The sequence below is a fragment of the Colius striatus genome, chromosome 3 (genome assembly GCF_028858725.1).
Source record: "Colius striatus isolate bColStr4 chromosome 3, bColStr4.1.hap1, whole genome shotgun sequence".
NCBI classification, from domain to species: Eukaryota; Metazoa; Chordata; class Aves; order Coliiformes; family Coliidae; genus Colius; species Colius striatus.
This window is the reverse complement of record NC_084761.1, coordinates 9,361,109-9,386,895: the sequence shown is the minus strand read 5'-3', so window position 1 is coordinate 9,386,895 and position 25,787 is coordinate 9,361,109. Positions and strand designations below refer to the sequence as shown.

The following is a 25,787-nucleotide window of genomic DNA, read 5'->3' as shown; positions in this document are numbered from 1 at the left end:
CTGCTCACAAAGGAACCAACATTAACTCCGTCATTAACAGCCACCCCCACAAAAAAACCCCCATGCTGTTTTAGCTGTCTCATCTGATATGGATTTGGCATGGTTATAGCAAGAGTAGCTCAAGCTACCACACACGTTTCCACTGCTGTTTTGATTCCAGACATACAATGTCCTAAGGACTCCACATCTGAGAGTCACACCAGGATGAAGAACATATCTAATGCAATGGAATATTCTTGCCCTTGGTTGCTCCCATGACACAAAATGGCTCATTTACCCAAAGAAATTCAACTCTCTGGTACACAGAAGCTTGGGAGCAGTCTTCAAAGTCACCACCAACATCGCAACAAGCTACGACTAAGCACAGCTGATAGAAAATGCTTACCCCAGAAACCCAGCCTTTTTGTTTTCTCTTTATACAAGGTACTAAACCCCCGTGTCTCTTACACCAAACTGTTACATGCTGCCTCTGTACTACACTGAACATTCTGAGCTGAGCCTCTAAAAGCTGCTGTCTGTTTGGCACATGCATGTCCTTACCTGTGGAGAGGTCGGTCCCCCTTGACATCCAGGCAGAATAGGGATACTGAAAACAAAATTAACGAGCAGATTTAGGTCAGTGTTTCCCCTGTGTGCCTGTCATCTTGTATTTAAAAAGACACCAGTCAACTAACAAAACCATACTCTGCAGATCTTAAGCTCGACAGAAACCCATGACCGTTCCAACAGCTATTCTGTATTCCTACCTGCTCAAATGAATCTTTACCATCATTTCTATTCATACAGGATGACCTCTTTGTTCAACATATGCCACTTGTCTATATCATGCCCCAGGTTCTATACAGGGACATCCAGCAGAGACTTCCTTCTTTTGATCACCTCACCTCATCATAGGGTGCATTTTGATTGCTGTCAAACACCCTTCCTGGGTAGTCTGGCACTTGCTGGGCAGGGTGCCTGGATGGGTGCTGTGAAGAAGAGCTTCTCTGAAAGACAGAATATTTGGCATTAGCAGTACTCTATTCTGGCTTCCAATCATGACTTTATGAGCAGCACTACTCACACTCAAGGCCATTACTCTTAGTTAAGGGAGATGGCTCTTCTGTTGGATCCACAGTAAGGTTATTCTGGCATCTCCTTTTGAAGCCTGACCTTAACAACTACAAGAATATCCACATTTTGCAGGCTATCAAACCCTCCTCTGAGGAGTTCCAGCTGGGACCCTGGACACAGCCACAGGTTTTCTACTATTTGGAAGAACCCAGCACACAGAAAATGCCCACTCACTTTAAGCTCCCAATGTCAATATTTATCACATTAATGACAGACAGTCATAGAGGGGGATTCATTTGGGGTATTTTTGAGGGAGGAGGGGAACCCAACAAATCTTTTTTCCTCACCAGTATGTAGATCAACGAGATTTTGTTCAACTCAAAAACAGTGCACAGCAGCTACATGTGCCCAATTTAACACTAATTTGATGGCTCAGTGGGCAGGACTGACTTGAAAAACACATTAAAGTTTAAGACATTAGATTTGTATCTTGATGTTGTACGGGATTATGTCAAAGCTCTCTGTTTTACCACACAAACCATAAACCTCTAAGGAAATGCAGAGTCAGGTGAGGAAGGCAGCCTCTTAGTCCAGAAAGGTTGGAGTATGGCTGCACCCTTTAGCTACTATCACTGCACACCCAGATTAGGAATATTTTCTTGCTGTTCCAAAATTATAAATAATAGCATTGAGGGTAAGGTCTTTTCTGTATCCTTGCCAGGTTAAATTCCAGCCTGGACCCAATAGTTAGGGAATTTCCATGGTATTATTCTGCTGTCTGGAGATAACTAGTAATCAATCAACTTAAGTGAAGTTTTAAATACAGACATATCTCAAAATGGCAGCCTATTTGCAAGGCTAGAGGAACCTCATGAAATTGTACCAAGCATGTAATTGAAACAGCAGAATCTGGCCTATCAAACTGACCTGCTGGTCTTGTCCTCTTGGCACAGACGGGTTTTGTTTTGTCCTTTGCAGCACTTGTAGTTTTTCAAGTAAAAACTTCTTATCTTTTCCTTCCTATAGTCAAGACACATTTGATCATTAGCTGGAATCATTCTTGAAAGGTTCAAGACTAAGTATTGACCAGAATAATCATTAAATTCCTTTTATTCTGAAATAATATGTTTTGAGAGGGAGCAGCAGCACCACAGCTTGAAGGTAAAATTATTTTGCAACAACTGTATTTGTGAGTTAAATTTCCCCCAAATTCACAGGAGAGGAGGGCTTCCCACTCTCCCTTCAGCTCTCATAGGAAAAGCAGATTACAGCTCCACAATAACAGGGTGAAGCTATCAACAAGGAAGCCAATTTTTGTTTTAAATGAAACTGAAAGTGAAACTTACATTAATAATTTGCTTACGTAAGCGTTGGGTCATGATCTTTCTTCCTTCTATTATTTGCCAGTAAATATAAGTAATAATTCTAAACAAGAAAAAAAAAAACAAAGCCCAACATATGAGTACTCATATCCACCAGTATTTCCTTCTACTCACTGCCTAAACACAAAATTACCTTGATTATTTTATCCATTATAAGCTTTATATACGCCTATCTATACATGCACACATATACATATAAACTATGCACACAGTTACGCATGGAATGGCAAATACATTGAATCACTTAAAACATGTTCTTGGAAAAGACCCAAAGGTTGATAGATTTGTATTCAAGATGACAGGTGTCATAAAATTAAGTCAGCAAACCAAGGTGCATTTCAGATAACGAATAGGAACCTAATGCACTTATCAAACTTTGTGTCGTTAGCTTGGGCACATACCTGGAACTTAAATCCCAACACTGAACACTTACTGCCTCTAGGTCAATCCTGGGAACTTGTTCTATGAGAATAGGTTTGGGCTCTTGAGTGTTTGCATGGCCCACACTAGAAACATCAAGCAGTACAGCAACAACATCAAATCCCACCAATGGGAACAGAGCTTAATGTGCATGGCTTTGCCAAAATCATTTACTTCAGCCAAAGGACAGCGTGTGAATATACCTGGGATTAGCTGGAAGCAGACTGCAGCCTACTTCTGAGCATTTCCCCATATGGTGTGCTCACTTGAACAAGCTGCTCGTGCACCACCACACCCCTCTACTGCAGTGACCCTGTGGTCAGCTACTCTTTACACAGTGTCATCTCCTCTAATGACTCAACTGATGAGAAATAGTCAGAAAAGACAAAGCAAACATCTCCAAGACTTCTATTTTTTATGCTCAGGTTCCTATTATAGATCTGGCCTGTACTGCCTGTGCTTGTGAAAGCTTGTTCTTTCCCTACTGATTTATTCACCTCTGGGGAAAAAAAAGCCCAAAACATTGAGTCCTGCCAGCTGTATGGAGCATATTCCCTTTTGCTGATGTCCCTAAAGGTAAGTGTGCCAGTGGTAAGAAGATCTGAAATCTAGACAACAGTAAACTAGAAATATTCAATTAAAAGCAGTGGATCCTAAGATTAGCCTGAATCTGGTTTCTAAGACACTTTGACATCCTCACACAAAGGAACAGGTTTTATAACTTCTTCATATACTGCAAATACATGAATTTCCAATATATTAACCATTTCTGATGCTTTAAAATGCACTTTGCCATACTTTTGAGGAAGAATGGCTATACCATAGACACTTTTTTTTTCCACTTCAGGTGATTTTCATTAGCAGGTACTTACAGGACAATAGCAGTGAGGACAAAGAAGAAAAGTTCACTACTGATTAAGTTGTAGTATATCCACACTACCCATTTTGAGGCAGTGTAATTTTCCAGGATTTTTATCCACTCAGAAACTGCAGCATACATAGAAGGCAAACCTCTGAAAGGACCACATGCTTCTGAAGGTTTCAACCTGAAAGTGTGAAAGGACTGCTTAAAGCTTCAAATGTTAACCACTGATTTAGTTACTACTGCAATTTCGTACATCTGGATGCTCATTAGATGACTATAGCCTTCTGCTCTCTTTGGACCCTCGGGGAACTTCCATGACTTATGTTTGATTTTTAGCTTGGCTCACTCTCCAGCTGTTAAAATGGCCACCCCAGACTATGCAGGGAGAGATGGGATGTGGCTGCAATGGATCAGTGGCAAGCTCTGTAAATACAACCTTGACCTAAGTGTAACAAGTCCATCACTTCAGTGTAAGCTACAGCAGATTGAAAATCTGGATTTTTCAAAGTTTCATTCCAGGAGCTTAAGGGAACCATCATTTCACCTTGTCCTCGAGGACATGAGTCACTATAGATTTTCAGTAACAACAGCATATGGTGAACTCAGGCAGACTATAACAAGAATTAACATTTTCGGGTAGACTGAAACACAAAGATGTTGTTTGCCTTGAAAGTGAACCACTGCAGACAGTCTGAAATTCCCACTTGTCATCTGGAAATGTTTGCTCTGAAATACGCCATCCCACCTGGCTCTGTGTGTAGCCACCTGTCTTACTAAATATTGAAATCATGGGGCTGAGAACTGTTAAGAAACAGAAAAAGGGTATCCATGCTGCCCTTCTTACTGTGCCCAGAGTAACAGGAACATAAACAAAGGGGCTTTAAAATACTGGTTACAACCAAGATGCATTATTGTAGAGGTCAGCATTCCCTGCAAGAAGAGCCTTTGAAGCTTGTAAATAATCCAGAAGTTGACCCCAACTCAGTTTTCCCAGGTGTTTCTCCACTGCAGACTCAGAATGGTATGTAACATGAATAGGACTAGGTTGCAGAAACTTTTAAGGAGGAGAAAAAGCCAAATTTGGGGTGACATTTAAATAGGAACCACAAACTTAAATGCAACTTTCTTTCTCCTTCCACTTTCTTACTGACAAGTTACTGCATTAACCACATTCTTGCAAACTCCCTGAGCACATTTTGTCTCAGACTACAGAACATCTCCCAGACATCTGAAACCTTCCATGAGCAACTAATACAGCTTTTTCTATAGAAAAACACAGATTCCTCTGCTTAGTATCAGGTTACACAGTATAAAACTGTACACTTGAATGGTAGTGATCTTCCATACCTCCAGACAGTGACTCCAATGACAGACAGAACTCCAACGAAGGAAGGGAAGAACAGCAGGAACATGAAGGATGTTGTCATTTGAGCAGTTCTCCAGACTTTGCGAGGGGGTTGGCAATTCTTCAGTAGACTGACCTTTAAAGAGATGAAGGTACATTGACTCTTGGAATGGTGTTACCTGCCACTTCAACTTAAGTCAATCCCAATCAGTTTCAGATGGAGGCAATTGCTGGAACAGCATCTACCAAAAGTTTCCAAGAACTTATTTTATGTGAATTTAATACATATACTGAAGTTTTACAAAACTTTGAGAACTTTCAAGAGTAAGAGGCAAAATGAGGTTCTGATGGGTTCCTCAGGACTCTGTTGGGTAGCATTTGGTTTTGTAGCATACACAAGCCACAGTTCAGAGAAGTTTGAATCAATCTTTCCAGCTACAGCTTTGTTCTTCTACATTCAACACTTCAGACTTCCCAATAACCTAACAATCAGTCATTTAGCCAGACTGATGAGACAAAGAATGATGAAAAGAAAAAATTTCTACCATGATCTTTAGCTAAATCACCCTGGTTATAACTTGGGGGCAGAGGGGCATTGCTGAGGAGAAAGCTGGAAGTCAAAGTTACAGCCATGGGTTTGGTGTCAATATTGACATAACACTGGTACACTGTTAATTCCCCAGCCTTTTTTCCCTCCTTTCTCTAACTGTGCTCTTAACTCCTCCTATAACCCTTCCACACTTTTCTCCTCTTCACATTTCACAGGTTTGCAATTCAAGGGTGTGCATCTTCACCTACATTCCTGTAAAGCAACCCTCCCCACCAAACCAAATCAACCAAACTGCTCCCCTAAACACAAAAAACAACCTCCAGACAGAACTGGTACATTAACGCAATAAACTCTGCCCAGATGTCAAATGATGCAAGTTTACAATGAATACACTTAAAGCTTGTTACCTTTTTCACATAAAACACTATAGAAAATGAAATCATCTGGATAGCAGGCAGCAGAGGTGAAAAGAGGATACCGATCCTACAAGAAAGGATTTATGAGAAAAAGGTTAAATCTTCACTTCTCAGTGCACTGAGAGCAGAAAATACCACACTAACTTCATGCATGGTTGGTGTTCGAATTTTGGAAAGGTAATTATATTAATAGTGATCCTGTAACAGTAAGTCAACCTTGAAAAACATGCAACTTCAAAATATCTACACACACAGCTGCAAAACTCTTTTATAATCAGAGCAACGTTATTCCTAGAAATAAGGCATCTTTTCCAGGGTTTAATACTGAGACTATTTCAACAGGAACCCCATTCCAGTGGGGAAGTAAGCAAAGCTCTAGGATGTTCCTTTTAAGGCTTTCTCCCAGACCAGGTGGTCACTAGATAAACTACTGACTACATTTATTCTTATTACCTGCATAATTACAAAGAGAACTGACAACACACAATCTTCACACAGGCACTTAATATGTCATCTCTCTTGGGCGTTTATCCTATTGTATCCCCCATGATGGGAGCCACCCAGAAATGTCAGAATAAGAATGTTCCACGGTATTTCCAAGTGCAAATGTAGTTCTGGTCATAAATGCAACACTTACCAAGTTAAAGTTTGTGCATAGATCAAATCTAAAACATTCCGTCCAATGTCAAATTCTGGCAGCCCCAGACTCACACAGACTGTAGTTCCAATAATTCTGGGTGAAAAAATCAAAACAAACCCATGACCAAACTCACAACCACAGCACAATAAGATTTATAATATCAGCAAAGTATGCTTATGCTTAAACAGTTGAAATGGCAAGTTGCCTCGCTACAAATCTGTAACAGCTTTTTAGAGTTCCTGACTCTCAAGAATTTTCAGCCTCAGTTAAAAAACTGAACCTTGCAGACTGACATTTTAATACATCCTAAAGTATCTCCTACTTCAAACTAACTGAGGTTGCAAGTAGCTGAGACATACACAGGTAAGCAAGTACTCAGAGGACCAACAAGATCTTTTCATCACTTCATTTTCCCTGAGCTGGGAAGATTTAGTTTCTGCTTGTTGCAGCAAGGACAACAGAGATTTCAGTAACTATCCCATCTTGCATCAAATACAGGTCTTGGTACTACCTTAACAACTGCATCAGCAACAGAGTTGCAAGGCTGGGCTTTTAGGGGGCTACTCTTGAGTACATACAAATACAAGCAATTGTGCTTTAAATCTGTCATCAGAGCTGACACTGCAGATGTGGTACTGTGACCTTTGCTGGGAGGCGGCTTTCTATCTGAATAGGATGGGAACAGGAGGAGGATTAAAGTACATTGACAAGAGCTGTGGAAGGAAAGCGTTCAAAGGACTTCTCAATGTTGTTTTATGTTAATTTAATAGAAAGTTAAGAAAGTACTACCTTGTAAACCAGCCTTGTACACAACACATGCAAAGGGCAAACAATGGATGTCCTGCACAAGTGTGGCCAGGAACCCTAAGTGCTCTGTAGAGCACTTGAATACACCGCTACCTCCAATTATAAATGATGTTTTGCAATAGCAAGGTACACACAGCAGAAGTCAGAAGTAAACAACCTTTTGCTTATGTGCTTATCTGTATTCATGTCCAGTTAAAAATGCTTTCTCACCACGCTGCAGGACTCGACCCTTGAGAGTCACATTACATCCTTAATAAAACTGATTAAAAATAAGATTTTTAAACTTGTGGGCAGAAGTTTAAGTGAGTGGCAGGTGATTCCACCACCAAAGGAAAACAGAACTCACTGGGAGAGTAGAATGGTACACACTCTAACCTCCTCCTAAATGTACACAAGTCATGTACCCAGAGACTATGCCTGGCAGAGACACCTTAGGGAAGCTTCAGTGGTGTCACAGACATGCTTCTGCTAGACTTCTCCTTTTTTTCACATTGGAAAAAAGACTGTGTCTTTGGTTAATGAACAAATACAAACAAGATTAGAATAGTAGTACTCACCTTCGTAAAAACTCTCCAAAGAAAGAGCCAAACAAACAAAAGATGAAGTCAACTAGAACAAGCCGATAGATATCTTGGCCAATCAGAGTTTCCCAGCACTAGAAGAAGTGGAAGGGGAAAAAAAACCATATCTATGAGTCAAAAATCATATGATTCTAACATTGTTCCCAAATGCTTGGACATCTAACCTGGGCTACAGATTAAAGATTTGCTAACAACCTGACTAATTATAGTTGACCTCCCACTGAAGAATGCAACAAACCAGCCATGACCTGAATTGGGCAATTCATTTTCTCCTACAGTTCATAGAATCATATAATTGTTTTAGCTGGAAGAAATCTTCAAAATCAAGTCCAGCCTTTTTCCCAGCCCTATTAAGCACTAGACCAGTTTCCTAAGCAAAACATTCAACCTTCTCTTAAACCGCTCCAGGGATGGTGACTCCAGCACCTCCCTGGGCAGCCTATTCAATGCCTAACAACCCTTTCAGTAGAGAAATTCCACCTCATATTCAGCCTGAACCTCCCCTGGTGCAACTTGAGGCTGTTTCCTCTTGCTCTATTACTTGTTGCTAGGGAGAACAGACCAACTACTGCCTCACTACAACTTCCTTTCAGGTAGTTGTAGAGAGTGATAAAGCCTCCCATGAGCCTTCTTTTCTCCAGGCTAAACAGCCCCAGACCCCTCAGCCATTCCTCATATGAGACATGCTCCAAATCCTTTCCTAGCTTGGTAGCCCGCCTCTGGATCCTCTCCAGCACCTCAATGTCCTTCTAGTAGAGTGGGGCTCCAAACTGGATACAGTATGCAAGGTGAATACATCTAAAGATGTAAATTAAAAAATGTTGGGGTAGCAAAATCAGCTTTCCCAGATATTACATGTACTTCTCTTTGCTGGAGCAAGCCTGTTATCAAAGTGGCTCCTAACCTGGCATTGTAAGTAAAAAACTTGCATTTTTGTAATTTTACCTGTGACTCAGAAACAGCCACAACATTAAGCCAGTAATGGCAGAGTACTCCAATAATTGACATTTTCAGGATGACATTTCTAAAACAAAAAAAAAGTAACAGTTACTGCACTGACAGCTGGTCCATAATCTCACTGGAGGGAATGATGGCAGGATGACCCTTGGTTACGCTTTGTTACCCCTTCTTACAAGAACAATAGCATTGCAGAGTGCCAGGACTAACAGGAGCTCTCCTGGGAGCTTAGGTGCAGTGTTATTCTATCACGCTGGCAGAAGGGGAGCTGGCCATGACAACCTTGGCACAAGCCTCTGCTAAACAGGCTACTGCTTGGGTGTGTGGGCTCCAGAGGGGAGGAAGGTCTGAGGGGCACCTAGGGGTTATGCAGTGTTAATTCCAGGCGTCTGTAAGACCTCCTCACTCCTCTCTCCACTTCCCCTCAAACAAGTCCAGAGGTCATCTAGTGAAGCTACAAACAAAACCAAGCTCAGTGCCACAGTGTGCCTGGTTGAGAGGGAAACCATACCCTGTCTTCATGCAGAGACGTAACACTCACAGAAGACAAACAAAAGATAGAAGGGGAAAGTGGACAGAAGCCTTTGGAAAAGATGAGTTCTTTTCCATAGCCCAACTAGACATAGCTTTCTGTCAAAAATAAGAGTCAGATAACTTCAGGCAAAAAGCACTAAGAGGTAGTAGCAACAAATACCTGGCAATAGTAACATATATCTGGCATCCAGGGGTGTGAAATCTCTCTAGATGTCCAAGCCATGAGTAGAAGAATGGGACAAATGTGTTGAGAAGAGACGTGACGATAGGCAGCACCAACATGGCAGCTTGGCTCTCTTGGTCATTCTTTTGTCCTTTCACAAATAGCTTAGAGAGAAAAAACAAATTAAAAACCCAACACTCCAAACAACTCCAACTTAGAGCCTTAACCAAGATGTGCCCACAGAGATATCACCCAGCACACCTCCCTGTATGTCCTCAGACTAGAGTCTATCATGTTTTACAGGCCTGTGTCCAGCAGCACAGCAACTCTCTTCCCTTCCTCTGCTTTACATGGGACCAAGGGTGAAAGTCCCAGCTTAAATGCAGCCCTTAGGCAAGGAAAGGCAGGCCTTGTTGAGGCTGCTTCTTGTTGAGGCAAGGGGAAAGATTTGCTCAGACCCCTCAGGGTCCTGTGCTCTGACCACAGTCCCCAGCAGTGTGAGCCTTTGCAAACCAGCTTTTTAGGTACAGTAGAATTTGTGTCTGCATTGGTAGAATCAGCTATGCCTCCCTACAGTCCTAGGAATGAACAGACCACTGCTTGCACTACAAGATACCCTCTGGAAAAACATCTCCAAAAACAGACTGCAAAGTCTGCCCTTACCTCTAGGTTATTAATGGCGAGGAAGTGAACACCAGAACAAGCAGCTACTGCTGTTCCCAGGAAAGCAAACCAAGAAGCAAGATGAACAACAATACGTATAACTCGCTCTCTTGCAGAAAGATTTAGAACTTCTTTGTTTACTTCAGTGAAGCCTTCCTGCAAGAAAACAATTCCTAATCAAGAATTCCTTCATCAATAGCATAAAGCAAGACTTGTTTCAAGTAACTACTTGAGAGGTGGAATGAAATATTATTTGTCTGAAAGATGGGTAGAGTAGTATCCTGGGAACATTTGCTGGACAACTTTGTGTTCCTATCCTAAAAGCCTTTTCTCTTAACAGTAACATTGCATTTCACAGATATTACAAGCCTGCCTTTTTGTTTATAAAATGGTTAAATAGCAGGAAGGAAAAACAGAAGAAATATTCTGTTTGGCAAATATTTAATAGTCACAAAGATTCATTCAGTAGAACAGAAGCAGACAAATATTTATATGCAGCTTGAAGAGAAAAGCAAGTAACTAAGCCAACTCCAGGAGCTCAAACCAAATGAAACTGAATAGTCAGATCAAAGTCTATCAGGAAGAGGATGAGCATACAAGTCACTCTGCTACAGACTTGTATGGGCATACACAAATTTGTATGCACAAATAAATGTCTGTCAGAGTGACTGGTGCATGTTAGTTTTGTTCCTTCCTACCCTTTTCTACTTTCTTATACCTTCTGTGTTTCGTACCTTGATTTGTGTGCTGAGGTTCTTTTGCTTCAGCTTCACAGCTTTTTCATTAGTTATATTAAAGTCCCAAGTGCAGAGAAGTTTGCTAGCATTTCCAGTGTACATCTGAATGCTAATGAAGTTCCTGCAGAAGGATTTTGCCATGCTGCAATGAAAATTAGATTTCTGAGATGCCTAATGGGGAAATACATCAAGTCTGATCAGCAGGGCAAGAAGGGAGATCATCATTTTTTTTTTCTCATCCCAAGGACTTATGTCAGAGCATGTCACATAAGACAACATGGGAAATAAACTTTAATGCAATAAAATAACTCTCACATTTCCTTGTCCTAGTTGCTGCTGGGGTTTTTTTTCCCTTAATATAAGTGAAGTAAGAATATATAGCTAGTTTACCTGAACAAAAGGATAAGAAAACAGATGAGAAAATATATTCCAACTGTGAAAATATAGGCCAGCTGCATGTTGTAAGATGGACCATTCTTTATTTTCCTGATTGTAGCATTGGTGTAAAAGCCATAGTAGAGCACTGTTTGATGAAAGTAGCCCTGGAAAGACACAGACCTCATTCAGAATGTTTGCTATCACCTGCATATGGTGGGAAGTATCATCATCTTAAGCCAAATTAATGGTGGGATCTGTTTCATTCCCTACTGTGAAATCACAGTTATGAGTAAATTCCTAAATATCAGGCCCTTTGTTTTCATTTTGTCAGCTAAAATACTCCATAGTTTTGAGAGCTTCTAGAGGTACACAAACAACTTGTAACCTCCTTAAGATTCTCGTGGGATGGTCATGAGCATCCAATACCTTTGCTGGATTTGGTCTTTATTGGAAATTCCTCAAGAGGGAAAGGCTTAATTGCTTCTTTCTTAGGAGCAAGGCTCTGTACTTTCAAAATAAATCAACTATGAAAGGATCAGGAAGGAAGCATGTGACATCACTACTTGTAGCTGAACTCCTGCAACAGTGACTGTACTTTGCAGTTAAACAGCACTATTGCAAAACACAGCTCTTTAAAAGCAATTTTAGAAGGAAAAGGCTAAACATGCTTCCTCTTTAAAAAGATTTTAACTAAGTATTAGAAAAGCCAGAGTCTTGTTTAATAACTAGAGGAAACCTTTACCAACAACAAAATTGACACTTTTTTACAGCAAAGATGGGCGAATAAAGCCTTCTCAGATCACTTAGCTGATGATTACTAGTAGAGTTAAAGCAGTGCAAAATGTTCTTTTCAAAAGAGCCTGAGACTTTATTCCTTGAATGTAAAGATATCCCCACAATGAAAAGATCTTTTTGTTTCCAGGCCCCACTGAGTTCAGCGAGTTGCTACAGAAAGATCTGCGTGCAAAGAGTAAAGCTTTGGAAACAAGCAAAATTCACAGGATCACATATGGAAACCTGCACTGTACTTTCAGGGGAAAACTAGTGTGAGAAAAATCTTCTGCTGAAGACTACTGCAGACATCTCTAAAGGTCTGGCTTCCTTTGTGTCTCTTCCACTGCTTTCTGAAAGAGTCATAAAAGTCTAGAAATACTGCTCAACACAGCAATCATTTGTTGTGAGGTAAATACATGAGAATGAATTCCATTCATCTCCCTCCAAGTCAATGTTTGTTGCAGCTTCTTTTTAAAATACATCCTAAATATTGTTTCTAGCCACATAAAATTCTAACTCCAGCTCTTGGAAAGAAATATTAACATCTTTATTGTCAATTTTTAAGTATTTCTTTTGCACACAGTAGTAATACATATCTGTTGTTATACACTTACATCTCCAGTGAACAGCTCCAGACCCGTGAATGAAAGGTTATTTGGTTCTGCTGCAACAAACTGAGGGATTGTGATGAAACTGAAATTTATGAGGAATGAGAAGATGTTGAAAGTTAGCAGCCACTTCAAGAAAATAAAATAAGAAAGAACACTTGTTCCAAACTCAGCACCAATGATCTTCAGAGTCTTGTTCCATAACTGCAGCAGGTGAAAATATTCTGACAAGGTGTTTCCAAATCGTCGAAGTGACTGAAGTACAAAAGAGGAGAGAGATGAATCTCAGCACACAGTCTTAAACAGGACTTTCATTCACATAACAAAGCCTCACATTTTTTACAGTTCCATTTTCATGTTAAGAACAGATTTCCCCCACTACCTGCACTATGAGATGCTTAACTGCTATTCCTAAGTGCTACCATAATGCAGTCATTGTTAATGAACATTTCACCAATTAAGTGGTTCTTTGGTAAGTAAAACAAAGCAGGATACTAGGTACCTCTGAAGATATTGATAACACATGCAGCTAAAGTGGTTTACTCTGTTGTGGCTGATGGATTTTCTGACACTTACCACTGCTGGTCCCTGCAGACACTGTGTACAGCAGGAAAGTCGTGTACTGCCGTGCTTTGATTTTGTTATCTCTTTAAGAACTTTATTCCTGAGGAATTACAGGGAAAGGGATAACAAGCATTGTAGTAGAGGTTGTAAGTAAAACAAGAAGCTAAAGAAGTTGCTGCAAATATAGTTTCACACATGTGCACATGAACAGTTAATGGAGATGTTCTGCTAGCTCTGGTTCTGTTAGCTGATACCATGGTTCTTGTCTGTGATATGGCACAACATTCTCACCCTTCCACTGACTCATTCTGGGAGGAACATTTAAGCCTATTCTGTGAGGAGACAAAAGGATGGTTGAGACCATGTGGGTCTCTTCTCCAATTTCAAAAGCCAATATCCAAATTTCCATTGAAAAGAAATGCAAATCATCATTCATAATCAAACCTCAGTGCCTTGGTATTCTGTTTTATGTTACCATGAGAGATTCTTCTGATCCAGAGAGAAGACAATGAGCCATCTTTACATTATTTTCCCTTGCAAGATGTTAACTTTTTAAAAGTACTTCAAAAAGTGCCTCAAAAGGTGCCTCCAGTTCTTTAAAAGAGACTTTCTTCAAACCAAAGCTGAGCAGTTGGCAAACACCATACTTGAGAGCTAGGTGTTGAAAGTATAGTGCTCGTAAAACTAAACAGATAAACTTTTATTTTTACCTGATCTCTCTCTTTTTTTTCATGGTCTCCGGCATCTTCTGGATTGCTTTAATCCTTTCAGCGCTTGACATACTTGCAAGATTTCCAATTAACTTTTCCTCTGCATAAAACCAAAGAAAAACAAAAAATTGGGGCTAATAATGCAGTAATTGTTATGCAAAATCTGAAATGGCTATAACAACATTGCCCATTTTCACTGCTACCAAGGTTTGGTGAAGTCTGAAACTTAACAATACACCCCAGAATAGCCTCCACTCCATTAGTACTCTAATATAGATGTAATACTGAGTGTTGAAAAAACAAACAACTTGTCTGATGCTTTTTTAATGTCAGTACAAAGAGCTGCAATAAAAAGGTAAACAAATTACTGACAAACTCCAAGACTCTGGTCAATTGCTTGATCACTGTCTGACAGTTACATTTCTGTGATGCTATATATTGACTTGAAAGTACAACTTGTGTTTTATTCATTCTGTAACTTTAGTTGACTTTAGTGCCCAAAGATGGCACTACCTATGAAACAGACAGAATTGTATTACTTGACAATCAGGATGGTTTTGTACATCTGGAATTTCATGTTAATTCCAGACACAGGAACTGAAAACAATCCATTAGCTGGTCAAACAAAGTGTAATAAAGAGTTTAGCTTTACTTTCTTCAGTTTAACACATATTCACACTGCACTGTGCTTCATTTATCATGGGATTTTACTGTGCTAGTAGAGTATAAAAGATTAACCACCAGCGCTAACATAAAACCAAGTTGTTCTCCCAACCACACAAAGGCTGTACATTCAATTCTGGTGATAAACCAACAGCAGTATCAACATCATCCTTGTGCAAGATGCTATTTGGTATTGAACCACTTATATAAATTCCTACCTTCACTGTACTCTGGAGCTGTATTAAACAGGCTGGAAGAAGTCACGGAGATGTCATCAGGCAGTCTTCTGTTGTGTCTCTGAATGAAGTTCCCTAAATAACATGCACCATGTAGTAAGCCCAGATACTTCTGACAAATTTACTTAAAAAACTCTAATTTCACTTTCACAGAAACAACTACAAAGTACACCCTTCAATCTTGCTACCTACAAGCAAACATATATTCCTCACTTGCTTCTTTTCTTGCCATGCTTGGTGATCATATGTAATTTTTCAGGTACGTGCTAGAAAAGAGGTTCTGAGGCCATGGAAAACGGCATCACCTAACCCACTCAGAAATGCACACACCCATTATTCAAGACTTTCTTCCTGGAAGACAGGTCCTTTCTTTAAAAATCTTTCCACTGACTTCAGAAGGATTGTTTTAGAAACACAGTCATGATAAATGACATGTAGCAGACTCCCATTTCCCTGGAGCCAAAATGCAAGTGTTCTCTCAATCTTTCATCCGATTATTCTATACTTCTTAAATGCACTCACCTTCCAACTGTGAAGCAGATCAGTTTAGCCTCAGCTTTCCTCACCTCACCTTCTCAGCAGGCTAATGGCCAGCCTGTGCAGTGTTACATCCCTCTTTTGAGCTGGACTTTGGGGTGTGGAAGGCCCCAAATGACCGATGTTCCTGTTAGTTAATGTAGATGGTACAGGGTCCCTCAACTGCATTTACTATTTAGATCAAATGGTTCCCTGATGCTAGCACCATTTCCACTTTGAGACAACTTCCATTGTAGCAATAAAAAAGAATCAGAAAAAGAAACATATCCGTGCCTCATCATGGAGGTACTTCTTAAGCTTTCAGCATTCCATCTTGGAAATGCACTCCCTCTTTCCTATCAGCTATTGGAAGCCATGCATGGCAGTTAATGTTTGGAATGTCCTGGTCCTATGGTCACCTGTGGAGTGAGGAATTTCCAGGTACTGATAAAATGGTGGCTTTTTAATATAAATACAAGGTTTTGTCAAATTAGATCTTAACTTAAGGACCATATTCTTCAAGATGAAAAGAAAAAAAAAAGACTTTCTCACTTTAGGGGCACAGAGAGATGGTTATTTAAACGCACCTAGGTAACAACTCCAGAAAAGAACTCTGAATTATATTCCAGAAGCAGCAGACTGGAACTGAACTGATTGTAACAGAAAAATTACATGATATGGGAATAACTGTTCCTACCCAGAACACTCATCCAAGTCCCCTGTGTTTTGATAAACACAAATCTCTAATTACTATTATAATATAGACTTCATACAGAGATAATATAGTGACCAGCTCACTACAGACTGTCTCAAAAACACATTCTACCTTCCTCTTATTTCCTCCTACAACAAGATAAAAGAGTAAGTTTGGTTTATGCTGACCAGCTTACAGGGAGTTTGGGTAAAAACTGGTGGGCATTATATCTTTCATTGCTTAAGAAACAAAGTTCATTGCCTCCAGAAAGATACTGAAATATTCAGCTACAACGATGCAGGATAGTAAAACAGAATGAATGTTTTACAATTGATTTTATTAGGTGAAGATCTTCACATCTGAACCAGAAGGCTTTAAAATATGTGTTATTTTATGGAGGGCAAGACTGACGTTCAATGTTCTGATGCACCACAATCCTTATGACTTACCTTCTGATATACTGGAAATTCTGTGGGTGTAGGGGTGATGGAAGGTAGAAGGTGGGCTATATGCCATTTCTGTCTCAGGCTCAAATGAAAGATTATCTGTTGAAGGCAATCAGAATTATACAGAAAGCTGTATACTGCCATGGATTATTTATATATATATTAGCCCTATTGAACAAATACAGCTCTACTGCAAACATGGCAATATATCCCAGGGAGGGATATATATTCCTGTATCTCCCTCCAATGTACATCCCAGTATTCAAGGACATAAGCAGTCCACACAACTCAGTATTTCCTAGTCTGTTCATACTATAAACAGCCCATGGTTCTGTTAGTATAACATCTGCACTACTTCTAGGAAAAAAAACCCAAAAGAATCCCACTGCCTCCACAAATATGTACAGAGTTGAGCTTTCCAGAGCTGCAGACTCCCTCAGGACAGAGTAGGTCATTATTCGGTCCAGTATTTCTGTAGGGGGTTCATATAAGAAATTACATACCCATAGAATTTCCATATGGACTTCTACTTAGGACATTAGCTCTTGGTAAGCCTTCACTGTATTCAGAGCTATATCTCACGGAGGCCATTGGTATGGCCTGAGGATAATTCTGTCCTCTTCCACTGTGCTCTCCATGGGAACCGTGCAATGAAGAACTGTAAGGGGTCTGGTGAGAGAATGGATTCTTTTGAGAACTCCTCCTGTGTAAGCAACAAAAAGGAAAACCCTGAGTGTCACAAAAGCTCTCGATAGATATCCTTAATAAATTGTTACCTATTATCATCAAATTAGAAAACAAACACATTCTAAAACAAACTCTAACACCACGAGGAATTCTGTATTTAGAACTCCAGCATCACAGTTCTGACTCGGTCCTCAACTGAACTAGAAAGACTGAAACTTTTCACCACCTGAAGTTAGCTTGGACTCTTAACAAAACAGGAATAACTGCTTGGAAAATGAGGACATCCAAGCTTAGCACACTGTCAAAATTCCTGGAACTAAAAGATATCCGTGACATTATGCCATAAATCCCCAAATACATTTAACAGACAAATTAATCTAACATGTAAAAAGCAAACATGGCACCTTCCTGACAGCAGCTTTAAAAATTTGGTCTGAGAATGCAAACATAAAGGAGGGATTAAAAGAATTCCACAGATTAAAACTCCAGAGAAAAAGTTTCTCCTGCACATAGAAATGTGTGGCCAGCTGGTCAAGGGAAGCTAGTCTCCCCTCTACTCTGCGCTAATAAGACCACATCTGGAATACTGTGTGCAGTTTTGGGTACCTCTCTTCAAGAGAGACAGAGAACTTCTGGAGAGAGTCCAGCAGAGACTATATTAAGTAATCATGATTAGGTGACTGGAACATCTCTCTGATGAGGAAAGGCTGTGACACCTGGGGCTGTTCATCCTGGAGAAGAAAAGACTGAGGGGGCAACTTTTCAACACTTATAAACACCTAAAGGGCAGGTGTCAAGAGGATGGGGTCAGTCTTTTTCCTGTAATGTGTGGTGACAGGACAAGGGGTAATGGGCACAAGTTGGAACACAGGAAGTTCCACTTATAAGCAGGAAGATAAACTTTTTTCCTGTAAGGGTGAGGGAACCCTGGCACAGCCTGCCCAGGAAGGGTGTGGAGTCTTCTTCTCTGGAGGCTTTCAAACCTGCCTAGATGTGTTCCTGTGTGACCTTATCAAGGTGAATCTGCTTTAGCAGGAAGTTACACTGGATGATCTCTAGAGGTCCCTTCCAACCCTCACAATTCTGTGACAGCAATGAATTTCTCTTATGTCATAGCCACAACAGCAAAATTAAATAAACTCACCTTCTATCAACTTCCAGTGTCTCTGAGAAATGGTAGTCTGGATTTTCAAAGGCTTCATTGTAATATGACATGACAAGTCCTTGGTTTGGGGGATGAGCTCTTCCTTATTTTTGTCTCAAGTGGTGCATTAATACGTTCATGGGAAGACTAATTACAGACCTAGTTACAAAACAGATGCATATACACACCAAATGAAAAGAACGGAACTTCATTTTAGCATCTTTCCTATGTGAACTGAACTAGGTGAACCTACTTCTGCAGGGGGGTTGGACTAGATGATCTCTAAAGTTCCCTTCCTTCAAACCCTACCATTCTATGATTCTATGATCTTGGAAGATTCTGCCACCTTGCTAACAAATAACATGAAACAACATTAAATAGGAAATGGTTCTAACTTAGTGCAATTTACCATCAGGAAATGAGAGCCCACCAGAAGCAGCAGGTAAAATGGGAACTGATATTTCTCTACAGTAAGCTCTTTACAAAACTAAGGAACTGGAGTGCCACATGAAATCATCCCCAGCACTGACAATGAAGGCTTTTGAAACATGTTGAAACATCAAGAAGAAGAAAAGAATTTCTTTCTTTTCTCCTCATGCATGAAAAGCCAAACACACAATACATTTCCAAAAGCTGAGAGAAGGTGAAGTCTGACTCCTTTCTTAATTGGGCCACTGCTATATACAGAGCTGACATTATTTAGAGATCCACTCTTAACAAGGGCTCTTCTAATGACTTAATGCCTTGTTCCTGTAAATAGGTTTGGGTTAGCATTTTTTCCTCAGAATGCTCTATTTCAGTCTTAAGCAAACCAGAGTTGGTCAGAGTTTAACAAACAGAAGTCCAGGTAAGTCAGTGAAAAGGGAACCTTATATTTCAAAAACAAAGTCCAAATTAAACAGGCAGTTCCTGCAATTAATCAAAAGTCATACTCAAAATTACAAAGGAAACAATTTTAAACATTTGTTCTTAAAGGCACCATGCTGATTTGATCAGCTCTCAAGCTATTCAATCACAGGGAAGGAAAGAAAACAAACAATAAAGGACACATCTGTCAAAACCTGTCAGACTCTGCTTTTTTCTCAACTCCACTCCTAGAAGTGCAAAGCTGAATCTCATTTAACACTACAAGAAAAAAAACTTCATCGTCTGCAGTGGTTTTTATTTGTGATTTCGACTGCGGTAAAGGAAGCATCTCATGAAGAAAAGTATCTTAAAAATGGATAATTGTACTGTGTATAGCTTCTGAAGGCTTGTCAAAATCATCTTGCTGTTACATAAGAAGCTCTTAAATTACTATTGTGTCCTTTACATACCTGAAGATCTTGGAAGACAGACTAAAATCCTGTAGTGACACACGGTTGTAAAACAGTGCCCAGATTTTGCATGCTGACTTGCAAAGAGATTTACTTATAAACACAGGTGGCTGACTGAAATTGAAGTCCTGCATTTTATTCAGAACACTGTCTACATTTCCACTATAGCATGATGAAGCATATTGTGAGTCCCACACCTTCAGGAAACATTCAGTAAAACAAGCATACCAGGAAATGTGAATATATGGTGCATCACCAGGTTCTACTGTTTACAAAAGGGATGGATCACTGCAAACAAGAAAGTATAAACATAATATCACCTAGGTGAAACTCGTGCCTTTTTTCAGGCAACAGTTTCAGACCTACCAAGTGAGATTCTCGTGTATTCAGAAAAGCAACTAACAGAGCCTCCTCCCATTATCTCCAAAGAAAACCAATAACCACCACTGGAATCTAAGGCTGTAACATAAAAGTGATTGAGAAGTTTATATCTCCTGAGAAGTAGGTTTTTCTTTGACAGGAACCACTTAGCTCCTGACGATCTTTTGAGAACTAGCTTAGAATATATATGAAGTTTTATACAAACTCTCCATGAATTGGCACATTCTGTCCTTATGCTCCATTAAAAAGCATGGAGATCATTCCTGAAAAAAGGTAATTTTGGTCTTCTGCAAAGAGTTGCTTGGAAAAATAAATTTCACCCCTTAAAACTGTTTTTCATTTCAAACTGTAAGGAAAAGCTAAAGAAGAAAAGATTACTTTCTCAAGGGAAGAAAACTCTCAGACAACTCCCTTTGAAGAGTGTGCAAAATTAGATTTTTCTATTTTTTAACTGGTTTCCTGGGAACCCAGCTCAGCCATTCAGAAAGCTGGGAAGCCTGCCAGCAAGGCAGCTGGAAAGCTGACCACTGATCTAAACATTAGTCAACTTGCGTGGTCGTCATTCAAACTGTAGAGAGAACGGCTATTTTGAAGGAAGTGTATGGGACATGTAGAATCAGCATTACCCAGAAGCAAGCTGGTAGGAAGAATCAATCAACTCTATCAATCAACTTGCAGTGCAAAGAACCAGAAGAAACATACTAGTCTGACTAAAAATACACTCATCACTTCTTTCTCTCACCTATTTTAAAGGCCTCTAGGCATATCCATAAAGACTTGGTAAGACATCCAAATAATCCCAAGACAGACAGTCCATCATTATCTACTTCATTTGATGCCTTCAGATGTGCTTTTTGTCAGGATTTTTATGAAAACTCACAAGGACAGTGTTACACTGCAGCCTAATACTGAACCCAGCATCTGAAGCAACTCTCTCTTTTCTCCACTCCCAAAGTTTTAAGGATTTTACATAACTTTCACATGCATGCTGAGGCAAGTTCAAACCTTTGCATTTCATTCTTTAAAAAAAAACAAACCAAAAAACAACAGATATTTTCCTCTGGCTACCTGAGAGCATTAGATCCCAAACCTTGAGGCATTTGGAGTAAGCCAGAACGTGAACACTGATAACCCACGTTTCCTGACTGAGGCTGTAGTTACTCAAAGATTACTGTGCTATAAATGCTCTCAGGTGGGATGAAAGTGTGTATGAGCACATACGCTGAGGGTGTACAGATGGCATGCCAGGGGTGTACAGGCAGCACACCAACCCAGCCACTTCCTCCATCTCAAGCCCAAAGATGAGGAGAAACTCTTCTTATCACATCAGATGCCCACATCACAGGTTTGGTTTGGGGTTTGACAGACTGTCAGTTTATCAGTTTCTGACTAGCCATAGTTCCTTGGAAGGAACCTGAAACAGGTAATGATCAAACTAAACCACTTCTTTCTCCTTTTTTTACCTATGGTGGGATGCACTAAACCATAGCCCCAGGTAAAAGCTATGATATTTAGACTTAGCTTTCCCTTTAAAAAGTATAGCTGGAAAACAGGTCATTTTGAAAGAATGGTAAAAAGCAAGAGCTTGATGTATCTTCCCTTTGCAGAGCAGTGCCCATTTGTAGGATGACATTTTGGCAAGCAACAAGACAAATCTTGTGCTCCTTCTCTGGAGGACAGAAGGGTTCAAGACCAGTGCATTTAATAATCATCAATATGTAAATAAGTTACAAAGTAGAGACTAGGTGCTTTCTGCTTAAATCATTCAACACACGCTGTACTGATATAGAACAGAAAACTCCAAGCAGTACAGACTCCTGCTTCTAGATCATTTCCCACAAAAATATCTGCCTTTATGTCACAGCCCAACAGTTTTAACAAAATACTCCAGGACAGTTTAATCCATTCCTGTACAGGTAATTCCCCAGCATACACACTAATCCTCATTTAGAATGTAAATCAAACAAACACGAAAGTCTTGCCAACATAGCACTTTTTCCTGGTATCAAGTTTCAGGAAGGCAACTTAAATCTTTGCCTGTAATCCCTCATAAAAAGGATTTACACAAAGTAAATTCTACTTACATAAATCCTGAAGAGGAGTGGAAACAGTAATTTCCAGAATTATAGCCATTTGACTTGATGGTGTTGGATGAAGGGAACACAACTCACAAAGAACTGATTCAATGTACTGTATTTCCATTAAGATCTTTTCTTTTTTTAGGATGCAACTGAACAGGGCTTCACTGTTACCTTTTATTTTTATTCATGAATCCCTGTCCTGTTCAACATATTCCACACAGCTTCATACAGCAGAAAAACAAAAACATCAGCTTGATTTCCCAAAGCCAAAAGTGAGTTTGAGAGACAGATCAGAGTTAAAACTAGACTACCAGATTACTACATTTCAGTGCCCATCACTACTCTTCCACTATCTCAAACCCAACAGTTTCAACATTGCTGCAACAAACTACAAAGTCTCTCAGAAAATTTAAGGAGCCTGTGAACTGACACTAATCAAACACTATAACCCCTCAAAAACATGATCTTTAATTGACATATTAGCAACAGAACAACTGTGAATCATACACGGAAGTGAAAGTCACCTTTTATGCATATTGCTAAGTGCACGGTCTGCACTGTCAAATGCCACCTCTGACCAGCTTTCCATTCTGTTTTTATTAATGTCAGCTGGGTCAATTACATGAGTCAACATCAACTTTGTTCCTGCAGTTCTTCAATCAATTTCAGCAATGTAAACTGTGCCTCTGCTACAAAAGATCTGATACAAAAGATGACTTGTGGTAGTACTAAAGATGCATCTATCTACTATCCCACAGGCAAAGGACAGACAATCAAACCCAGAAGGGAATGACAGCATCCCCGTTATGGTCACAATGCTGCTGTCTCTCCCAACAGCTTGTTGGATCTCAAGCTCACAAAGGAAAGTACTTTCTAGTCCTGTAGTGCAATGCTACCAACCAGAACTCAGATCCCATCCTCCCTGTCACTCCAACCCCTCTTGGTGAGAGTGGGGTGTAGAGCAGCAGCCAGGCAGGTTGGCAGAAGCAGGGAGAACAGTATCTGACACGGGGGAGCATCTCACTGTCAGACTATCTCTGTCCTCAGAGATAGTCCTCTGGCTTACCCAGCTGCTTCTGCGTTATGAGCTCTGCTCCTTATCTGCTCTCTAGACAAATATTACACCCACTCATTTGTTTGCCTCGTCCTTTCCATTTAGCATTCCTCTTGTAATCTCCTTCCCCCACCCTAAATATAGTAAGACTACAATATTTTCATCCTGTTCACTTTCTTTGCCAGTTAAATCCTTCTGTCACCTGTGGCTGCTTAGGTAAGGCATTTAGAGAAGGACTGACAACTACTTTGTGTTTGCAGTGTCTCAAGATTCTATTTCTTCACCTGAGCTTAGTCACTTTTCTTATAAACATGCTCCTGAAACACTAAAACCAAATCACTACAGTATATAGTATATTTTAGCATCCAGTAAAGTGTTGTAAAGATGTGGCATATGCTTCAGAGTTTTTCTTAATGTCTGCAGATGAAAGCTGAGATACTTCATTAATTCTGTGAAATTCATAGTACGTTCCCTAATCCCTGCTTCTCCACCCAAAAGGCCCCATGGAATCACAATTCTTATGGACTGAAGTAAACATCACCATGACTTTGCATTATCTAATCTCCTCCCCAGAGAGCCCTTTGAGAGCAAGTCCTTTTTTGTTTGTTGCTTTTAATTTCTTAACTGCTTACAAGTTGCAAACTTAATCCATTGGGAAAACTGTGAGCCCTCAGTAAAGAGGAATAATCATGAAAATTAGAAATAGGGAACTGAAGAGTAAGAACAGTATACCTGGCAGAGATAGGAAAGATTAACAGTAAGAAGAAACCACAAATGGAACTCTATTATTTCTTTAACACTTGAAAGACATTACTTAGCTTATAGTCTGACTACTATGGGGGAAAAAACAGGCTAAAGCAAGAATCACTTCATATCAGTGCAAGTCAGTCTTGTGACTAAATTTCCAAACTGCAGACTATCATGTTCTTTGCATTTAGCAGGACTAAATCTTGCTTTGCAGAACAAGTTTTTTAAGTCTGTCTGTTAACCAACGTTATCAGCTGCTTGTATTTGAAGGAAACATCTGGTTACAAAACTAAACAACAAAAAAAAGAGACAGTTCTTGAGCACCTATTTGGAATTACTTTCTGCTTTCAGTGGAAAGGCAGCTTTACACACCAGGTCTATTAGAGCCATGAGATACTGTTTAATAGGGTGGTTCTAACATTTTGCCTTTAAAGAAAGCTTTGTTTATTCTGTACTTGCAATGGATATCTATCCAGGTTAAATGCAATCTTCACATTATAATTTCATGAGCAGTATCACTTACAGGAGTCTCATTCACAAACTCAATTGGAAAAGCTTATGGAAACCACACATATGGTCATTTTAGATAATAAACGGGATTAAAGAAAAAGGCATTGCTCTGTTTGTAATTTCTAGCTTAACTTCCTGTTAGGATATTTCATTACTATTTGCACAAGCAACATTTAAGATGACCCTGAGGGAAAACAAAAGCAAATCAACTCCCAGAAGCCAGAAAATGCCTGGGGAGAACCAGTCAGAAGAAAACAGAACCAGTTTTGTCACTGGCTTCTCCAACTCTTCAAAATCCTTACACAGAGTTTTCAAATTGTTGGATAAATAATGTCACATGAACACAATAACTTTTGTACAAAACCAGAAAATGTAAAATGCAGCTACATTAAAATGTAGTGTAACATGTTAGCACATTAGGGTTCTATTCTGCAACAAACCTACAAAAGCTATGAACCACACAAGTCACAATTAGAGGCCTTTTCACAAAAATGTGAAAGAGGACACCACTGCAGAGTGCTACGTCCTATTATGTCAGCCCATGCAGCCACTGGATCCCATCACTTCACTCCTTTCATGGCAAGAATACAAGTCCTCCCAACAAGGGTACTCAGGGAAGGGGGTGGGGGGAATCCCACCAACACCAAAATAGCAACAACACAACAAAGAAATAAAAGGAAAAGAAAGTTAAATGAATAATTTTGGCTGGGGTACTGACATATCAGCCTAGACCAGATGAGATTTCAATCACATCACTTAGCATACACACAGCCCACTGCTATTCAGATCCTTTGTACAGAGACTGGCACAGCACCCACCTTTGAACTGCCGCACCTTGAACATGGCTCTAAAGCCACCGACCGGCTGCTCCTGCTACACAGAGCAGGATCAGGCCGCTGATGCTCCCAGGGCTGGCCAAGGAGATTGCAGTGGCACTAGGTCAGCAGGAGCAAAAGGTGGCACAGTTCCCATGCAGTACCACGAACTGCTGGCAGGCTTGTCTAGCTAATAGCACTACTAAAGGACAAAGCCTTAGCAACAAAACTTCAGATGTAAGGATTCGGCTTTTACATGTATAATTAATCTTCTACACTGAAACGTTTCAATTTTTGGAGGCCAGGGCATAAAGGAAAAAAAAAAAAAAACAACCATAGTGAGGCTGAAG

At 39.9% G+C, this 25,787-nt stretch overlaps 1 protein-coding gene across 8 annotated transcripts in view; it reads right to left on the bottom strand.

Annotated features, from left to right (window-relative positions):
* TMC5 (transmembrane channel like 5) overlaps positions 1 to 25,787 on the bottom strand; it is a 37,528-nt gene that overhangs the window by 6,631 nt on the left and 5,110 nt on the right. For all 8 annotated transcript variants that reach the window (XM_061992019.1, XM_061992017.1, XM_061992020.1 and 5 more), the window contains 21 exons: positions 18,534 to 18,692; positions 17,206 to 17,405; positions 16,706 to 16,801; positions 15,029 to 15,121; positions 14,148 to 14,247; positions 13,450 to 13,537; positions 12,880 to 13,128; positions 11,504 to 11,655; positions 11,111 to 11,255; positions 10,377 to 10,532; positions 9,711 to 9,877; positions 9,005 to 9,083; positions 8,036 to 8,133; positions 6,669 to 6,764; positions 6,023 to 6,098; positions 5,068 to 5,201; positions 3,728 to 3,901; positions 2,400 to 2,478; positions 1,981 to 2,073; positions 885 to 986; positions 541 to 586 (listed from right to left, as the gene is read on the bottom strand). In XM_061992019.1, coding sequence (XP_061848003.1) covers positions 541 to 586; positions 885 to 986; positions 1,981 to 2,073; positions 2,400 to 2,478; positions 3,728 to 3,901; positions 5,068 to 5,201; positions 6,023 to 6,098; positions 6,669 to 6,764; positions 8,036 to 8,133; positions 9,005 to 9,083; positions 9,711 to 9,877; positions 10,377 to 10,532; positions 11,111 to 11,255; positions 11,504 to 11,655; positions 12,880 to 13,128; positions 13,450 to 13,537; positions 14,148 to 14,247; positions 15,029 to 15,121; positions 16,706 to 16,801; positions 17,206 to 17,405; positions 18,534 to 18,604 — 2,494 coding nt within the window. In that variant the 5' untranslated portion in view covers positions 18,605 to 18,692. The remainder of the gene's footprint in view (positions 1 to 540; positions 587 to 884; positions 987 to 1,980; positions 2,074 to 2,399; positions 2,479 to 3,727; positions 3,902 to 5,067; positions 5,202 to 6,022; positions 6,099 to 6,668; positions 6,765 to 8,035; positions 8,134 to 9,004; positions 9,084 to 9,710; positions 9,878 to 10,376; positions 10,533 to 11,110; positions 11,256 to 11,503; positions 11,656 to 12,879; positions 13,129 to 13,449; positions 13,538 to 14,147; positions 14,248 to 15,028; positions 15,122 to 16,705; positions 16,802 to 17,205; positions 17,406 to 18,533; positions 18,693 to 25,787) is intronic.